At 38.7% G+C, this 19,027-nt stretch overlaps 2 protein-coding genes and 1 pseudogene across 3 annotated transcripts; 2 read left to right on the forward strand and 1 right to left on the reverse strand.

The window, feature by feature from the left end:
* The first annotated feature begins 1,482 nt into the window (after positions 1-1,482).
* Positions 1,483-13,158, forward strand: LOC121741974 (histone-lysine N-methyltransferase ATXR3-like). 2 transcript variants are annotated; one of them, XM_042134970.1, is made up of 20 exons: positions 1,483-1,655; positions 1,903-4,200; positions 4,515-4,571; positions 5,103-6,248; positions 6,529-6,893; positions 7,043-7,555; positions 7,644-7,744; positions 8,262-9,318; positions 9,430-9,501; positions 10,087-10,197; positions 10,389-10,489; positions 10,628-10,727; positions 10,814-10,909; positions 11,049-11,216; positions 11,294-11,419; positions 11,535-11,588; positions 11,766-12,013; positions 12,097-12,205; positions 12,283-12,582; positions 12,737-13,158. In XM_042134970.1, exons 2-20 carry the CDS (start codon positions 2,031-2,033, stop codon positions 12,911-12,913), a joined length of 7,071 nt encoding a protein of 2,356 aa, XP_041990904.1. In that variant the 5' UTR covers positions 1,483-1,655; positions 1,903-2,030; the 3' UTR covers positions 12,914-13,158. The 2 variants fall into 2 exon arrangements, with proteins under 2 accessions (XP_041990904.1, XP_041990905.1); XM_042134971.1 differs by lacking the exon at positions 1,483-1,655 and adding an exon at positions 1,664-1,822.
* A 685-nt stretch (positions 13,159-13,843) lies between these two features.
* LOC121811579 lies at positions 13,844-15,351 on the forward strand. Its single transcript, XM_042212445.1, has 3 exons — positions 13,844-14,050; positions 14,171-14,373; positions 14,966-15,351. Exons 1-3 carry the CDS (start codon positions 13,952-13,954, stop codon positions 15,141-15,143), a joined length of 480 nt encoding a protein of 159 aa, XP_042068379.1. The 5' UTR covers positions 13,844-13,951; the 3' UTR covers positions 15,144-15,351.
* A 373-nt stretch (positions 15,352-15,724) lies between these two features.
* Positions 15,725-17,118, reverse strand: LOC121810835 (annotated as a pseudogene).
* Between the last annotated feature and the right edge of the window lie 1,909 nt (positions 17,119-19,027).

Raw genomic sequence — 19,027 nt, forward strand, 5'->3', positions numbered from 1 at the left:
CAAAAGAATAAGAAATTCGAAACTCTTAAACAAAAAATAATAATTCTATTTGCTTTCTTTAGGAAGAATCCTAGGCGAAAACAAGAAAATTTGTCTAAGTGTAACATCTAGAGTTATATTAACTAAAGCAATTAAATAAAATTGAACTAAAAAAATGAAGTAGACTGGAAATAGGATCCCCATCAAGTCAGTCGATAAATCTTGAAATGAAGCCCTACAATAATCAAAGGAAACTAGACACTTTCGTCAAAATGAATTCTTGTTTTGACTAACCAGTTATCGATGACTTTACAAGTTTCAAAAACTTATTGGCCGATATTTATAATTTTTTAAAAAGTAAACAATGACGTAAGCACGTCATTAAAACATAAAACGACAAAGAGTTTTAACTAACATATTCCCTCGTAGATCAGTAATTACTCTTCCGAATCAAACAAAACTTGTCTATGAAAATTTAAAATTTATCTTTTTAAACGACAAAAGCAATGCGATAAGTGATAACAGTAAGCATGCCATTTAAAAGATCACATTACATCATCACAAAATAGAGAATCCATATATGCAGACAATTAAAAAAGTGAAGCGAAAAATGGACAACACACCCTGCATTAATATTTTGAAATAGTTTCAACATTTATTGTATACATTTTAATTAGAAAAAATAAATGATTTTAATTGCCAAAAATATTGATACTATAATACTACAAATTTAAATTACACCATTAATTTAATTAAATAAATCATGTTTTTTTTATATAAAAACCATTTCTTATGATACAGGCGCACGACCATAAAAAATGGAGTATAGATTAATTATAAACATATTCCTTCGTAGATCAGTAATTACTATTCCGAATCAAACAAAACTTATTTATGAAAATTTAAAAATGATATTTTTAACAAAAAAAAAGAGGTGAATGTTAAGCACATCATTTAAAAGATCACATTACATCATCACAATAATTAGAGACTCCATATACGTGAACAATTAAAAAAAATAGCAAAAATTAGACAACACACCCGAAATCAATATTTTGAAATAGGTTCAACAACTTATATATAAATTAAAATTAGAAAAAACTGATTCTAATTATAAAAAAATATTGATAATATAATTTAAATTTAAATTGCACCATCAATTGAATTCAATCAAATTAAATAAATCATATATAAAAACCATTTCTTTTGATAACGGCCTATGACCATAAAATAATTGATTATAATTAATTATAAACCATGAAATAACCGTAGAGCATTTTGTTTCGATGACCCATATTCAATATTCATAACATATTAGCAACATAATATATCCAATTTGAGGGCATAAATAATTCCCCAATTAATAATATTTTAAAATACTAGTTAAAAATTAGAAAATTAATTAATAACTCCATTTAATATTACATCGGCGGGCCAATGGCGAAAGCCCAAGCACTCAACTTGTTTTAACAAACAAAAAAAACAAGCGCTAAAATAAAAAGAAAATAGAGAGCTTAAAAACACAATCGATTTACAGAGATTCGTCTTCAGCTATTCTTCCTCTCATCAATCGATCCGGTGTCTGCAATTATCTCAAATCTCCCAATCGCCGACTCTACAATCGACCCGCCTACTTCTCCGATACCACCTCGACTCTGCTTCCGCAATTCCAACTCGTAAGTCTTCAGATTCAAAACCCTAGCCACGACCACATTTTCCGCCCCAAATTCGTTTTTCGGGATTCCGGTCTTTCTAAACCGTTTTCTGTGTTGGTGTTGTGGTGTTTGTTCAATTCGCGGGATTGTTTTTCCGTCGAATTGAAAAACCCTTCTGCATTTCATCGGTAATTTGTTCGTGTATGTTGCTGGATTGCGGTCCGGTGAATTTGTGTTTTTTGGATTGATTTTGGGGTTTTTTTCGCAGGTGGATTTCGAGGAAGGAGGATTTAGCAAGGCTGCAGCAGTATGAGCATTGACAGCCCCGGAGAAGAAGAGGATTAGGGTTGGACTGCACGTGTTCAAACGAGCTGAAGATTGATTTTGGGGCATTCCATGGGCGATGGAGGTGTTGCATGTGTCCCTTCACAGCATATTATGGATAAGTTCGCTATTTGCGGGGGCAAGACTAATGGCAACACCGAGCTCAATTCTGTTTCCAAGACTTCCGTTAAGTTGGCTAAAGTGAAGCGGAAGATGAAGCCGAAAAAGCACAAGGGAACCGAGCTGGGCACGAACAATTCTGGCTGTTTGAATAATAATAATAATAATCATAATAAAGGAATTCCTGAGAAAAATGGCAGTGATGATGTTTCTAATGACAACAACAAAGATGAAGTGGAGGAGGGTGAGCTGGGGACGCTTCCCTTTGAGAATGGTGAGTTTGTTCCTGAGAAACCGGTAAGAAGGTACGAAATCAAGAGTGAGGTTGAGAAGGGTGAGTTCATCCCTGGTAAGTGGCGGAAAGGTGGTGGTGAATGGGAGAAAAATGATTGGAGTTCATCGAAAGAGGAGCTGGAAAAGGGGGAATTTGTCCCTGACAGGTGGTGCAGAACTGATAAGGCTGGTGATTATGGTTACTCGAAGGCTCGAAGGTTTGATGCGGCGAAGGAAAGAGGGCGTGAATGGACGTCCCCTTCTGCTAGGGAAAGGGGATGGAGAGTTGATCGTGAATCCGATTGGTCTCCTCCTTCTAGAGAAAAAGGCTGGAAAGGTGACCGTGATTGGTCACCGCCCGGTAAGGATAAGGGGTGGAAAGGTGACCGTGAGCGCGATTGGACGTCACCTACGTCAGGTAAGTATTTCAGTGAGAAGGAGCTTGGCAGAAGTGGCGGGAGTGCTCAGCATTCGAGGAAATACACTTCCAGGTATGAAGCTGAGAAAACTCCAAAAATCAGCTCCAAAATTACTGGTGAAGAAGGCATTCTGAAGAATGATTTCACCAGTAGTAAGAGCCATGGAAGAGAGTATTCGTTCGGCAACCGCTTAAAGCGGCATGGCAGTGATGTTGATGGTAATGAGCGGAAGTATCGTGTTGACTATGAGGACTATTCTGGATCTAAAAACAGGAAGCTTTCGGACGATGGTGGCAGCCGATCTGGTTTCCTGACAGACCACTACTCCGGCAGGACTATGGAGAGACCGTACAAGACTGCTTCTTCTTCTTCATCTCGAAATATTCCCTCTGAAAGGCATTCTTCTAGATATATGGAGTCATCTAGAGCAGCTGCTTATGATAAACACAGCGACAGTCCCCATCATTCTGAGCGGTCCCCACATGATCGGATCCGCAACCATGATAATCGGGATCGCAGCCCGGCCCTCCGTGGGACACCAACTTATGACCAATATGATCCGAGTAAGTCACCTTATGAATCTAGCCGTCACTTTGATAACAGGGGCCGGAGTCCTGTTCATGTGGAGCCCTCCCCTCGAAATCATGGTCGCAATCGGGATGGTAGGGATCGCGAAACAAATCGAAAACCTGGAGTTGGGGAAAAGCGCTCTGTCCATTATGGCAGCAAAGGGCAGGAAGGAAAGCATAATCAGGTAAAGGATTCTGGTGGAAGGGAATCACAGTTTTTGGGTAAAAAGTCACCAGATATAGGAAATGTAACCACAGATAAAACTTCCGGGCCCTCGTGTGACCATGAAGAGTTATCTCAGAGTCCTTCGCTTAAAAGTGTTGAAATGTCTCAAGAAAATGGAATTGCTGAAGAAGCAGCGTCAATGGAAGAAGACATGGACATCTGTAACACTCCGCCTCATGTCCCGCAAGTCGGTGATGCAGTCGCAGGGAAGTGGTATTACCTGGACCACTTTGGCATCGAACATGGGCCTTCCAAGTTGTCTGATCTCAAAAAACTTGTTGAAGAGGGATATCTTGTATCAGATCATTTGATCAAACATTTGGAAAGTGACAGGTGGGTAACTGTTGAAAAAGCGGTTTCTCCATTGGTTACTGCAAACTTCCATTCTATTGTTCCAGACACAGTTACTCAACTTGTCTGTCCTCCTGAGGCTCCTGGTAATCTATTGGCAGATAATGGAAACGAGGTATCCAGTAATGGAGAATTGCTGGTCTCTTCTTCAAATCCAGTTATCTGCTCTAAGGACATATTGTTTATTTCCAAGCCTGTAGAAGATTTTCTTATTGATAATAGAGTTGGAGCACTCCTAGAGGGTGTCACGCTAATTCCCGGCAAGGAAGCTGAGATGCTTGCAGGTATGAACATATCTGATGTCTTAAGCTGGTTTCTCCCCAGATTTTCAAATAATATGGCTCGTCAAATGTTCATTGGTGCTACACGATCAAAAGGATGCATTTTAATTTTGAGTACTTCCCAATTTGTGCTGTAATGCAAGATATAAGTAAAACATTTTTTATATGAAAATTTATTTATAAAAACTTTCTATTCAATAAGGTTCCAGTTCAGCCTGTTGTCTCTGTCTTGTCTACTTGAAGCTGAAATTTAAGTAGTAGTATCTATTTTGTATTTGTGCTTTTCATTTAATGGATCTTCTATGTTTTTCTTGCAGAACTGCTGCAAATTTCGTCAGATCCTGTGGACTGGGAGAAATGGTGGAAATCACTAGGTACTTTATTTTGATTTCTTCGATGTGTAGTAAGAGTTGTTTTAATGAAGCCTATGTGTTGCTCCAGAATTGTTCCGTTTGCTTATTTTTCAGATTGGCTTTATTTCATGTTGCATCAACATTTCTGGTCTTTGGTTTACATTCTATATATGCTCTGTTTCTATCTCTTAATTTGTTCTGCAGCTGCTCTGTCTGTTGCTTATTTGGATATAGAATTTGGAATTTTGATTGTAGAAATAACCTTTCTGTGGTTATACAATTAAAGCAGAACGGTTTCTATATTTTGATTTCACACGATTTGAAAATCAGCTTAATAAATAGTAGTACAATTTTGCTCTTTGAAATTTATCCAACAGGGAGAACAGGTTTTCTATAATCTGCTAATACTAAACTGAAAACTTTAATTCTCAAATCTTTGAGCCCTAAAACAATTTCAATCTATATACCATTATGAGTTAATTCTTAGCTATTGTTGAAGATAAACTTTGAAAATGTGCTTGTAACTCAAGGAATTTTGTTTGGCATTGACAGGTTTTACAGGGCACTTAAAGGATAGGGATGAGCATTTTGAAGATAGTGCTTCTGAGCTTCAATTTGTGAATGATGAAGAATCAAGACCTGCTGTACTTTCCTCATTGGAAAGGGATAATGAACTGGATTACAATGATACTGGTGAAAGTTTCTTCAGCCAATTTGTGTGCAGGGGATGTGATTGGATAAGAAGTGATGAAACTACTCTAGATAGATCTTGGAAGAGAAAGGTTGTTCTCAATGATGGCTATCCCTTGTGCCAAATGCCCAAGTCTGGTTGTGAAGACCCCAGGTGGGAGCAAAAGGATGACTTGTACCACCCTTCTCAGGGTCGAAGACTGGACTTGCCACCATGGGCTTTTACCTCTCCTGATGAGTTGAGTGACCTCAGCGCTATAACCAGGCCGACCCAAAATAAACCTCTCCTTCCCAGGGGGGTCAGAGGACTGATGCTTTCAGTGATTAGGATAAATGCTTGTGTGGTAAAGGACCATGGTTCATTTGTATCCGAATCCCGGGTAAAAGTTAGAAAGGAAAGATTCTCTTCGAGATCTTCGCGGCCATATTCCTCTAGTGGTGACATAAAGCAATCATCTGAAGATGGTCCCTGTAAGAGTGCTCATGAACAAGACTCACATGATTCTAGTAAGGACAGGGCACTTGTCAGTATGCCTAAGGACCGTCTTTACAAGCTTGATGAATTGAGATTGCATTCGGGAGATTGGTGCTTCCTTGATGGTGCTGGACATGAACGAGGACCTCTGTCATTCTCAGAGCTTCAGAGAATGGCAGATCAAGGTGTCATCCAAAAGCACAGCAGTGTATTTAGAAAACAAGATAAAATTTGGGTTCCAGTGACTGTCTCATCTGAGCCTTCTGGAACTAAAAAGCATGAGGAGGCTGCAACTAGTTTATCTTTGCTTTCAGAAGCAAGTGGTGGCGTATTGGATGGGGACCATATAACATCCAATAGATTCCATGGCCTACATCCCCAATTTATTGGGTATACTCGAGGAAGGCTTCATGAATTGGTTATGAAGTCATACAAGAGCCGGGAGTTTGCAGCTGCCATTAATGAAGTGCTTGATCCTTGGATCAGTGCCAGACAGCCTAAAAAAGAGATTGAGAAACATATTTACAATTCTGGTACTGATCACTCTATTTGTTTTGCTTATGCACTATGTTGTATTATTTGTTTATTTGTACTTTTTGTAAGATATATAAGATAAATCCCTAAAAAGGTCCAAGAGAGTGACCAAAAAAGTTAACTATAAACTTTCATCACTTGTAGTTTTCTTTTCATTCTGTAACTGTGAAACGGCATGCTATGGTGGAAGCCCCTGACTTATCTTACCGATATTTGCATATACATAGCTTATGTTTATGACTACACTCAGTGAAAATATCTTCTGAACTAATGTTGCAGATCACTTCCGTGCTAGCAAACGAGCTAGGATAGATGGGATTGACGAGGAGTTCGAGACGGATGATGATGTGCTAACTTTTCAGAATGATAATTGTGACTTTGATGAGTTATGTGCTGATGTTTCCTTCATAAAAGGAGACAAATTGGATTCTGAACTAGAGAGGGGAAGTTGGGATCTGCTTGATGGCAATATCCTGGCCCGGATATTTCATTTTCTTAGAGCTGATGTCAAGTCTCTTTTTTATGCTGCATTGACGTGCAAGCACTGGCGATCGGTGGCCAAATATTACAAAGATATTTCTAGACAGATTGACTTTTATGCTATTGGACCCAACTGCTCCGACTCCACCATCTTGAAAATAATGGTAACTTTATCTTAAATTTTGCATTTGTGCATAGATTGTAGTTCTGTATTCCTTTTACCCTTACCTTAAATGAAATTTTAAATGGTGAGATCTTGAAGGCTCGTTATAGCTTGTTATGTTTCAAGTCTGACTTATATTGTATTCTGCAGAAGGATTACAAGGAAGAAAAGATAACTTCCTTAATATTACGTGGTTGTACTGGCATTACTTCTGCCATGCTTGAGGAAGTTCTTCAGTCATTACCATTTTTATCATCTATAGATATTAGAGGTTGCACCCAGTTCGAAGACCTTGTTTCAAAGTTTCCTAATATCAATTGGGTCAGGAACCGGAATGCACATTTGAAAATACGGAGCCTTAATCACCTAACTGATAGGAACCCATCATCTTCTAATCATATGGATGAATCCAGTGGACTTAAAGAGTATTTAGAAAGTACAGATAAGAGGGACGCTGCAAACCAGTTATTCCGGCGAAGCTTGTATAAACGGTCCAAGCTCTTTGATGCCCGAAAGTCTTCATCCATCCTTTCTAGGGATGCTCAATTGAGGCGTTTGGCTATTAAGAAGGCTGGAAATGGGTTCAGGAGAATGGAGGAATACGTTGCTACATGCCTACGGGACATCATGAATGAGAATACCATTGAGTTTTTTAAGATCAAGGTATTGATCATACCTTTTCTGGTTATTTTTCTGTTGGTACTTGATAGGATAGTTTGAATACTTGATATATAATTTTTGAGATCTTCAGGTTGCTGATATTGAGGGGAGAATGAGAAATGGGTATTATACAAGACGTGGATTGAATGCTATCAAAGATGACATAAGTCGTATGTGCAGGGATGCAATTAAGTAAGTCATGTTAAACAATCATTTATATTTACCTTTGCTTTGCATGACTTTGCTTCTGGTGCGAGTAAAAAAATTGTGTAGCAGACGAGGCAGACAAAATATATAGTGAGCACATGTATACACTGTATTAAGGGCTCTGTGTCAACCAACCACACTCCTACTATTTTTTTACTTTTTCGTACTTCATGCGCCTTTTATCTTAGGAATGATGTCCAAGGACGTTTTTTTGGCTTGATGCTACAGCTTAGATATACCATTTATGTTAATAACTACTGATGAAAATATGTGTGGCTGAAACGTAAGCTGTGTGTTGTTAATAGCATCTAGTGGCTAAGTTTTATTACCTTGCATTGGTTGATTGAATTATGAATAGTTTATATTTGCTCTGGAATTTGGTTTGTGTTTGTTATAGATGAGGAAAAGGAACTCTAACTTCTGTCTAAATTTTCAAGCTAGTCGTAATGTTTCTGCTGTCCTATTGTTGTTTAATTGAGGCGTATGATGAATTTCATTCCAGGGCTAAAACTCGGGTTGATGCTAGAGACATGAAACGTGTTGTAACATTATTTATTCAACTAGCTACAAGTTTGGAAAAAGGTTCAAAGGTAGAATATACAAGAGATGAGGTGATGAGATCCTGGAAAGAGGATTCGCCTCCTGGCTTTTCATGTACTTCCTCAAAATATAAGAAGAACCTGAATAAAGGGTCTGAAAGGAAACATTCATACAGAAGCAATAGCAACCTGTTCATGAATGGTCTTTACGACTCTGGAGATTGTGCTTCTGATCGAGAAATCAGAAAGCGATTATCCAAACTATACAAAAGATCTTTGGATTCAGGAAGTGACACATCTGATGATATGGATAGATCTTCCAATGCAAGTATCACCGAAAGTGAGAGCACTGCATCAGATACGGAAAGTGACTTAGAATCACCGTCTGGAGGTGCTATCAAAGAGTCTAGGGGGGACACATTTTTCACACTTGATGATGGGCTTGATCCCTATGCTGATGAGCGTGAATGGGGTGCTCGCATGACAAAGGCTAGTCTTGTACCTCCTGTCACAAGGAAGTATGAAGTTATTGATCACTATGTTATTGTAGCGGATGAGGAGGAAGTGAGAAGAAAAATGCAGGTTTCTTTACCTGAAGACTATGACGAGAAGCTTTATGCTCAGAGAAATGGCACTGAGGAGTCTGATATGGAAATTCCTGAGGTGAAGGATTTTAAACCCAGGAAATCCCCAGGGGATGAGGTCTTAGAACAAGAAGTTTATGGTATTGATCCGTACACTCATAATCTTCTTCTTGATTCAATGCCGGATGACTCAGATTGGTCACTTGTCGAAAAGCATATGTTCATTGAAGAAGTTCTCCTCCGTGCTCTTAACAAGCAAATAAGAAAATTTACTGGCACTGGGAACACTCCTATGGTGTATCCTTTGAAACCTGTATTTGAAGAGATACTGGTCACTGCCAATGAAAATGGAGACAGAAGACTCTTGCGTCTCTGCCAGTTTATGCTGAAGGCCATCGATGGTCGACCAGAGGACAACTATGTTGCTTATCGAAAGGTCAGCCACACCAACTTATCTTGTGTTAAAAGTATATTGTTAATTTGTTTTGGATAGCATGTTCACGCTCTTAGTCTTGTTCATGCCTTCTGATGGTGCTTTTCTGACCAGGGTCTCGGAGTAGTGTGCAACAAGGAAGGTGGTTTCACTGAAGATGACTTTGTTGTTGAATTTCTTGGAGAGGTAATGCTTCATTTTAATATCTCAATTTTTGCTACTGGTACTTATTTTAATGTTTTATAATTATAATATTAATTGTATTTACTCTGTTTTATTCTTAAGAGCTTCCTGGGTTCACTTTAGTTCCTTCTGTGCTTAAATCAGTACTCGGTATTAGTGGACTTACAATAATGGAAATATCTTTCACCAATATTTTTATCATATACTTGCATTTTGGTCTCCCCTCATTTTCTTTTCTTTACATCCAAGATGCTACATACCATGTACTCTTATGCCCAGGGCTGGACCGTACCCGAAGGGAACTACATGATTCTTATGCGCCTTTTTTATTCTAACTTTTGAAAACAGTTATTGGAGATGCTATTCGGTTTATCTTTCACCTATGACTTTGTGATCTGAACTTGTACTTCCATTTTGACCTTTTAGTGATTCCTTGCACAACTGATATGCGTAGTTGCAATGTAAGCATGTTTTTTTATACTGATGAACTTTGACAGTGAATCTTTAACTTATCATTGTTATGCCACTATGCCAGTAACCTTGCACGCAAACCTTTATTTTGATGAGTTTTTCTCCTTTTGCTCATAGGTTTATCCTACTTGGAAATGGTTTGAAAAACAAGACGGTATCCGTGCTCTGCAAAAGAACAATAGTGATTCTGCCCCAGAGTTCTATAACATATATCTTGAGAGGCCGAAGGTATCCTACATTTGATTGCGCAAATTATTTTGTTATCATTTGCTCATCATGTTTTTATCCGTCATCTTCAAAAGTGCGCCCTTAAAATGAATTATATCTTGCGCCTTGGGCACCTTTAACAACTCACATTCTTTATCTGCCAACCTCTTGATTCATTGAGCCTTGGGTTTATTCTAAATCTTTGTTTGCAGGGTGACGCTGATGGGTATGATTTAGTAGTTGTTGATGCAATGCACAAGGCAAACTATGCAAGTCGGATTTGTCACTCCTGCAGACCTAATTGTGAAGCAAAGTATGTACTCGGTTGTAATGCATTATCCTCTCTGCTTGTGCAGTTAATAAGTCTTATTTCCCGATGAGATCTTGTGTTATGAATATTAAAGGAATATTTTAAGGGATTATTGCTATATCACTAACTATGATAAAACAGGGTTACTGCTGTTGATGGTCAGTACCAGATTGGTATCTATTCTGTAAGACCAATTGCTTATGGCGAAGAGATCACATTTGACTATAATTCTGTTACTGAGGTCAGTGAATTGCAAAGCATGGTTATGCAGTATGAGATTTTACTTCCCTTCTTTTTACTTTGGTGAGTAACGATTGAATTCTGCAGAGTAAGGAAGAGTACGAAGCTTCAGTTTGTTTATGTGGCAACCAGGTTTGCCGTGGGAGTTATCTGAATCTGACAGGTGAAGGGGCTTTCCAAAAGGTATAGGATTTGATTAATGTCGTTAAGTTGATAGCTTTCATCGATTCTTTAAGCATAGCCATTTCCTTATGTATTTTGTTTTCTTATTTTCTGGCTATGGCTTGGGTTGCTGCAATAACTTTATTATTTTGGATGTTAGGTGCTGAAAGAGCATCATGGATTACTTGATCGGCACCAGTTGCTACTAGAGGCTTGTGAACTGAATTCGGTGACTGAGGAAGATTATATCGAACTGGGTAAAGCTGGACTTGGGAGTTGTTTGCTTGGTGGGTTGCCTGATTGGCTGATTGCCTACTCAGCTCGCTTGGTACGCTTCCTTCTCTTTTTCTTACTAACATGAAATGTTTCCAGGCCACCTTTTGATAATTGGATCTCTTATTTTAGGTGAGATTCATAAATTTTGAAAGGACGGAACTCCCTAATGTGATTCTTAAGCATAATATAGATGAAAAGAAGAGGTTCTTTGCTGAAGTGAACATGGAACTTGAGAGGACCGATGCTGAAATTCAGGTATAAATATGTCAGCCAACTCTCTTTTAACTTCCTCACCTTGTTTGTGATGGCAGCTATACAAGGATATAGATTTTGATATGTGGTTCATTAGTTTGACTTTTTATTGTTACAGGCGGAGGGTGTGTACAATCAGAGGCTCCAGAATTTGGCTCTTACAATCGACAAGGTAGAGCTGATTTTATTTTTGTCAGCACATTCTTTTCTTCATTCCACAAAAGAGACTTGAAAATACTGCTGTTACTCATAGGAGTTTATTGGCAAGGCTGTGTGTTTATTACTTACTATGTTTTATTGGATAGATGGATGCATGAGTTGATGAAATTTCGTGCCAAATTTCATGCAGGTGAGATATGTTATGCGATTTGTTTTTGGCGACCCAAAGAATGCCCCTCCTCCACTTGAAAGGCTTAGCCCTGAAGAAGCAGCTTCATTCCTCTGGAGAGGAGAAGAGTCATTAGTGGAGGAACTTATTCAGTCCATGACTCCTCATATAGAAGATGCTATATTGAAAGATCTCAAGGTGAAGATTAACGCTCACGATCCTTGTGGTTCTGATAACCCAGAGACGAAGCTTAGGAGGTCTTTATTATGGTAAGCGTTTTGAACTGAGGATAAGCATCTCAAGCTCAGAACACTTCTCCTTAGATATAAAACAATGCGTTTACCCATTTCAGGTTGAGAGATGAGGTGCGAAACCTTCCTTGTACATATAAAAGTCGGCATGATGCGGCTGCTGACTTGATACACCTATATGCTCATACAAAGTGCTTTTTTAGGATTAGAGTAAGTAACTCCAGCACAATGAACATTAATTTCAGTTGAGTGTGCTTTTTCTATTTGATCTAATTTTCATCTTGCAGGAATACAAGAAAGTAACTTCCCCACCCGTTTACATCAGTCCGCTCGACCTTGGTCCAAAGTACGCTGATAAGTTGGGTTCTGGTGTTCACGAATACTGCAAAACATATGGCGAGTCATATTGTTTAGGACAGCTAATGTTTTGGCACAATCAAAACGCTGAACCAGATGCTGTCCTGGCCAAAGCAAGTCGAGGCTGCTTATCTTTACCCGATGTTGGCTCTTTCTATGCCAAAGTCCAAAAGCCATCACGCCAGCGCGTCTATGGCCCAAGGATGATGAAGTTCATGCTCTCCATCATGGTGAGTCCTTCGCGTACTTTTCATGTTTTTCTCCACCATTCGCAGGTTCACCACTAAGACGATTACAAAATTCTGAGTTTCACAGAACTTGATAATCATCCGGACCCGTCGTTACTAGTTTTAAATCCGAAATCTCCTATTTCTATCCTGGCAGGAGAAGCAGCCCCAGAGACCTTGGCCAAAGGACAGGATATGGTCGTTCAAGAGCTCATTGAAATTCGTGGGGAGTCCGATGCTCGATGCTGCATTGCACAAGGGGTCGATTGATCGAGAGATGTTGCAGTGGTTGCGGCATAGGCCTACTGTGTACCAGGCGACGTGGGATAGGTGAATTTTTTTTGCAGGCAATGCTTTGAGGATTCGCTGGTTAAAAAATGGCTCTGTAGTTAGTGCTTTAGATAGTCGTGTTTGTAGGTGCGGCGATTCATTTGTTTGCGCTTTTAATTCTTGTGTACAGTTGCAACACATTCTCATTTGTAGGTCTTGTAATTTGCATTCATTCTTGAATCATAGTGTTTGCTCTTTTTATTAATAGAAGTTGGCAAAAGAAAAAAAATATAAATTGCCATTTCTTTACTTTGTCCTCTTATAGTTGAATGTCAAAATGTTTTAATCATCTAGAAAATTGTAAATCTATCATTGTAGGCATATTTGTTAAAAGGTATACTCCTTCCGTCCCATAATAGGAGTCACTCTTATTGTGGGCACCGATTTTAAAAAATGTAAAGAATAGTGGTTTGAAAAAATTAGTGCAATATGAAATTCATTTTTTTATATTAATTTTATAATAAAATGTGAGTGGAGTGAATGTGAGACCTATTTACTATTTATGTAAAAAAATGAAGTGTGACTCTAATTGTGAAACAGAGGAAGTACAAAAAATGTTCAAAGTTATAGCAGAATCCAACAAAATAACAACTATCCAAACAGTATCAAAATCACCATCAAGAATGACGACAATCTAAATAGTACTCCCTCTGTTCGATGTTAAATGAAACGCCTCTATTAACATGAAACGGAAATTTTGAAAAATTATTAAAAAAGAAAATGTTACTCCTACTAAACAGTCAAAATAAAAAACCCCATGCATGATGCATATGAACAGAATAACTTTAGCAAAGAATATATGCTCAAACTGCACTGCTCCTCTGTTGCTAATATGCCCCACTTTTCCTCTTCCCCTTTGAAAAGAATCCAAAAGCCTCGAAGCAAAGAATATCAAACTATTAATTACACAAAAGTAACAAAAAATTAAAGTTACCACTATGTTATAAACAAAAGAGGCTTTTTCAAAATCTCCATATTCATTCCTTTCCCTCTTCAAACCTCAATCCTTTGCCTCTCTCCCATCACTCCAAAAACTGCTAAAATGGGCAAGTTTATGGGCATTTTCGCCTGCCTCTTGATCGTCTGCCTCGACATGGTAGGTGGGATTCTTGGCATCAAAGCTGAAGCTGCTCAAAACCAGGTACATATCTTGTACAAAAGCTTTGTTCAAACTCATATAAAATGAAAAAAATGTTCTTTCTTTTGTTGTCTTCTTCAACTACATTGATTAATATCTTTTTTTCTTGATGGGGTTAATTAGGAGAAGCATTTGAGGCTGTGGATATTTGAGTGCAAAGAGCCAAGCCATGATGCATATGTTTTAGGGTTAGCAGCAGCAACTCTTCTTGGAATAGCTCATGTTTTGGCTAATTTGCTTGGTGGATGCAGTGTTTGCACTCAAGAAGAGATTGAGAAAGCCTCTCCCACTAAGAAGTTGTCCATTGCATGCCTTGTTTTCACTTGGTAAATAACATCTCTCTCTCTTGTTGATAATGTTTGATTAGATTAAGGTTTTCGGTTCTTGTGGGTTTTGGACATTTCTTGAAGATTTAGTGCTTAGATAGATTGATGAGTTGTGAAGCGATGTTTTAACATCTCTCTCAAAATCACACACACACACACACACACACTTGAGTTTCTATGTTTGATTTGATTAAGGTTTTTGGTCCTTGTAGTTTTTGGACATTTCTTGAAGATTTAGTGCTTAGGCATGATGAGTTGGGAAGTACTAATGTTTTTCAAAGTGTGAATGAGAAGTTGGGGTAAATCGGGACTAATTTAATTTGGTGGATAATTGTGGGTGACACTAACATACCAAATCTAAACACTATTAAACATTAACAAAAGGAGTATTATAAGTGTGTCACCCTAGTAAAAGTTTTGTGGTTCAGATATATTAATTAGTATGTTAAAATAATCACAATTACAGTTTTTTCTTGGCTCAATATAAAACCTTTATTAATAAATAACACACACAAGCTCGAATATTGGACTCATTTGAAAGTTCACGGCCTGTCGGAGAATCATACTTTGTTAAATTCGTGCAATCGCGCAGGATCATCCTAGCCGGGGGGCTCTCGATGCTCGTAATCGGGATCATATCAAACCACAAATCGAGGGCGTCGTGCGGCTTCACACACCACCATTTCTTGTGGATTGGAGGCATACTATGCATGGTTCATGCTCTCTTTGCAGTTGCATACTATGTCACAGCCACTTCCACACTTGATTGATTATCTATACATTTTTTACTTTTTTATTTTTTCTTTGTAGGTCCCATGTAAGTAATGTCTCCTCTGTCCTTTCCAATCTCCTTTTTTCTAACTTTACCAGCTAATTTTGTTACTCGATTTTCTTCTCGATGAAGGTTTTGAACTTCGTGCTTGACTTTGAGTGGGATTCGTTTCTTTTACTACTAAATATCTGCAAAAATTTTGGCTACTTTTTTGTGTTGGCTAGTGGATTATTATTTTTCCATTTCTATGTTTGTCATAAATTTTTAGTTTGATATTACTACTTTTGGACATCTTGATTCCTCAAGATTATTTGAGATTGAATTGATTTGAAATTAATTATTTTTTGGAATAAAGGTCAAGACTCATGAACAAAGACTAATTCTTTGTGACATTGCCCGAGATTAAGTATCTAGTTATATCTAATTAACCGAACAACATTCATACTACTCAATCTTATCGAATCAATAAACCGAAAACCACTTGCTCCAATGTATTGTCTCCATTGATATTTAGTGTTACTTTTTAATACTCTACGAATAAATATTTATGTTTTATTAGTGTATATGGGAATTTAGGATACAATCAATTTATATGTACTCATAATTAAGCTTCAAAAAAATAATGAAATTACAAGTTTGGGTTCAAACAAGTTTATGGAACGTATTTTAGTATAGAAAAATTGTCAAGTATATTGTCCAAAAAATCAGCAAAAGGGCCTCCGACGCTCATGTCAGTTACATTGTCCCATGAAATCGGCTTGATTGGTTCCGTAGCTTCTAGAAGTTTCTCAATCGGAATCTTCGATTTTGATCTCCGCAATTTGGGCACATCCGTCATTTCCCGCATGTAGCCATGCAAGAAGCAAAATTGGTTATGAAGTTGGAATAGAAAGATAACTACAATGTTATGTAAACGAGAGCCCAATACTATTGGGCTCTCGGCCCATAGTACTGGCGTTCTTCAAAACTTTTTTTTATTTTTAAAATAACAGTAGAAATAAAAAGGGCAAGATTCTTACCATATCTGCGTGCATTTTCTTGACAAATTGTTTGAATATTTTGAATTTTTTTGACTCAAACAGTTCATCCGAAAATCGAAGATATGTTACTCCAACCATCATATATTTTGGTGGACCATATTTATTGACACCATTTGGCCTAACATTTAGTAGGATTTGGTTGTAGCCTTTCCGATCGTATCTCGAAAGAGCATTCTCTCCGGCTATGTCGACGTTTTCAACCCATCCGCCGCTCAATACCTACATAATATAAATTTAATCTATCAATCGAGGACCAAAAATTTAGGACCACGAGGTTTAGAAACTTTGTATTTGATTGGACCTATTGCACAAGTTGTTCGGGGGCGGATTTAGCATCTGCCGGCTGCTCCGAGTTTATCATCTCGAGGCATGTGAAGTTCAATGTACCATAGTGCCTGGATATCATCCTAGCAACAGGACGATAACCGTCCCTACCTTTGACATTGTAGTATCCTGATGTCAACTCGCATGCATGACTATCGTCGTTGTACCACCAGTGGATTCCAGAGACCTAGGAAATGTGGAGCGCATTGAATGTGTGAATGGTTTCATATCATTTATCGAATGAAAACATGAATATACATGTGATTGAACTGTTAAAAAGCATACCTTTATAGAAAGTCTGACATTGCACCCTTGGAATACCTTATTGGCTTCATCAAGGATTTGATCACCGTGTTCGATCAACTTGTTCGAATACCATGTTAAGAAAAACTTTCCTTTTTCGGACAGATAAGTCCCCTTCGCACTAAAGAAACCCGTTTTCTCGGGCGTGTCATTATATGTGCCCGCATCGTCCGGGAGATCCCATTCAGGGTGGTGCCCTGCTTTGGCCGCAACGTCCTTAAATTCTTGTTTCTGAAGAAAAGGGTTTTGGTTTTCTTTATTTTCTTGATGATCAGAATACACGGTTGACACATCCTTTATAGGCATAGGATGTATCTCTATGGTAAGTCTCAATTGTAGGGATCCTATTCTATTTTAGTTAATAAATAATTTACAAATCATACAAATCATAGGAATGATCTTCGGTAATCTTTGGCATGATTCTTGGTAATCTTCCAACACTCCCCCTCAAGTCAAGTGATGGGATTTCCAACACTTAACTTGTCCAATGCTTCTCGGAATGACTTCGTGTTCACAGCTTTAGTCAATATGTCTGCCAACTGATCTTCAGACCTGAGAAACGGTAGTTCAACAATCTTGGCCTCAATGTTCTCCTTGATAAAATGTCGATCCACCTCCACATGTTTAGTCCTATCATGCTGAACAGGATTATCTGAGATGCTAATCGCAGCTTTGTTATCGCAGAACAATTTACAAGGTTGTGATGGATAAAGATCAAGTTCAGTCATAAGTCTCTTTAACCACAGTATTTCAGTGAGGCCACTTTTTATGCCTCGGAACTCTGCTTCTGCACTTGACAACGCAACCACCTTCTGCTTCTTGCTTCTCCAAGTGACCAGGTTCCCTCCTACAAAAGTAAAGTACCCGGCAGTCGATTTTCTATCATTGGGGTTCCCCGCCCAGTCCGCATCAGTGAATCCATGTACCTCTAAGTGACCGTGGTTCTCAAACAACACCCTATGGTCTGCTGTTCCCTTCAAGTATCGAACGATTCTTATGACTGCTTCCCAATGATCTTCCTGCGGTGAGTGCATAAACTGGCTGACGACACCTACTGCATATGCTATATCTGGACGAGTGTGTGAAAGGTAGATAAGTTTTCCTACCAATCTCTGATATCTCCCCCTGTCGGTAAGCTTTCCCCCTTCCCGTATCTGCAGTCCATGGTTCTGTACCATTGGAGTGTCAGCAGGTCTGTAATCTAGCATTCTCACTTCTGCAAGCAAATCAAGCACATACTTTTTCTGGTTTATAAAGATTCCTCTGTTTGATCTTAAGACTTCAATGCCCAAGAAGTACTTGAGAGGGCCTAGGTCCTTCATCTCAAACTCTGTGAACAAGTTCTTTCTCAATTCACCTATCTCTTCTTCATCGTCCCATGTTATAATCATATCGTCAACATAGATGATAAGGCACTTAATCTTTTCACCCTTTTTCTTGAGGAACAAGGTATGATCTGAATTACTCTGTCTGTACCCATATTTCTTCATCACTTCAGTGAATCTGCCGAACCATGCTCTCGGAGACTGTTTTAGCCCATATAGCGTTCTTTTCAGCTTGCATACTTCTCCAGATCCAAACTCGTCAGTGAATCCTGGAGGAGGAACCATGAACACTGGTTTTTCCAGTTCCCCGTGCAGAAATGCATTCGTGACATCGAACTGATGGAGAGGCCAGTCTCTGTTTGCTGCAACTGAGAACAATACTCGTACCGTGTTGATCTTGGCCACTGGGGAGAAAGTCTCAGCATAATCGACTCCATAAGTTTGGGTATATCCCTTTGCCACTAGTCGAGCCTTATATCGATCAATTGACCCGTCTGACCGTCTTTTTATGGTGAACACCCATCTGCATCCTACGGCCTTCACTCCTTCCGGCAATTTTTCTTTCACCCAAGTGTCATTTCTCATCAAGGCTTTCATCTCAGTAAGCATAGCCTCTCTCCAGTGTTTGCACCCCATAGCTTCTTCGGCCGTCTGTGGAATCTCTTGCTCTTCATATAATGCAGCTTCAAATGCTCGCGCCATCTTTGTCAGATTTCCCTGAACAAAATTCGCCACTCCATATCGGTTCTTCTTCCCGATCCTTTCAGGAGAATATCTCTTTGGAGGAACACCTCGATTGCTCCGTGGGGGGAGCACATACCTCCCCGTATCACTATCTATAGTGTTCTCCTCAATCTCTGCATCGTTAGCATCATCTGTAGTATTTACTT

Source organism: Salvia splendens, chromosome 7 (genome assembly GCF_004379255.2).
Source record: "Salvia splendens isolate huo1 chromosome 7, SspV2, whole genome shotgun sequence".
In the NCBI taxonomy this organism is placed as follows: Eukaryota; Viridiplantae; Streptophyta; class Magnoliopsida; order Lamiales; family Lamiaceae; genus Salvia; species Salvia splendens.

What these genes read in the sequence shown, in the direction of transcription:
- LOC121741974 (XM_042134970.1), top strand. Translation starts at nt 2,031, where the DNA reads ATGGGCGATGGAGGTGTTGCATGTGTCCCTTCACAGCATATTATGGAT. An exon ending in GAAATGGTGGAAATCACTAG is followed by an intron (nt 4,572 to 5,102) that starts GTACTTTATTTT and finishes TGGCATTGACAG; the next exon opens with GTTTTACAGGGCACTTAAAG. An exon ending in TTGTTGAATTTCTTGGAGAG is followed by an intron (nt 9,502 to 10,086) that starts GTAATGCTTCAT and finishes TTTTGCTCATAG; the next exon opens with GTTTATCCTACTTGGAAATG.
- LOC121811579 (XM_042212445.1), top strand. Translation starts at nt 13,952, where the DNA reads ATGGGCAAGTTTATGGGCATTTTCGCCTGCCTCTTGATCGTCTGCCTC. An exon ending in CTGAAGCTGCTCAAAACCAG is followed by an intron (nt 14,051 to 14,170) that starts GTACATATCTTG and finishes GGGGTTAATTAG; the next exon opens with GAGAAGCATTTGAGGCTGTG. An exon ending in GCATGCCTTGTTTTCACTTG is followed by an intron (nt 14,374 to 14,965) that starts GTAAATAACATC and finishes GCAATCGCGCAG; the next exon opens with GATCATCCTAGCCGGGGGGC.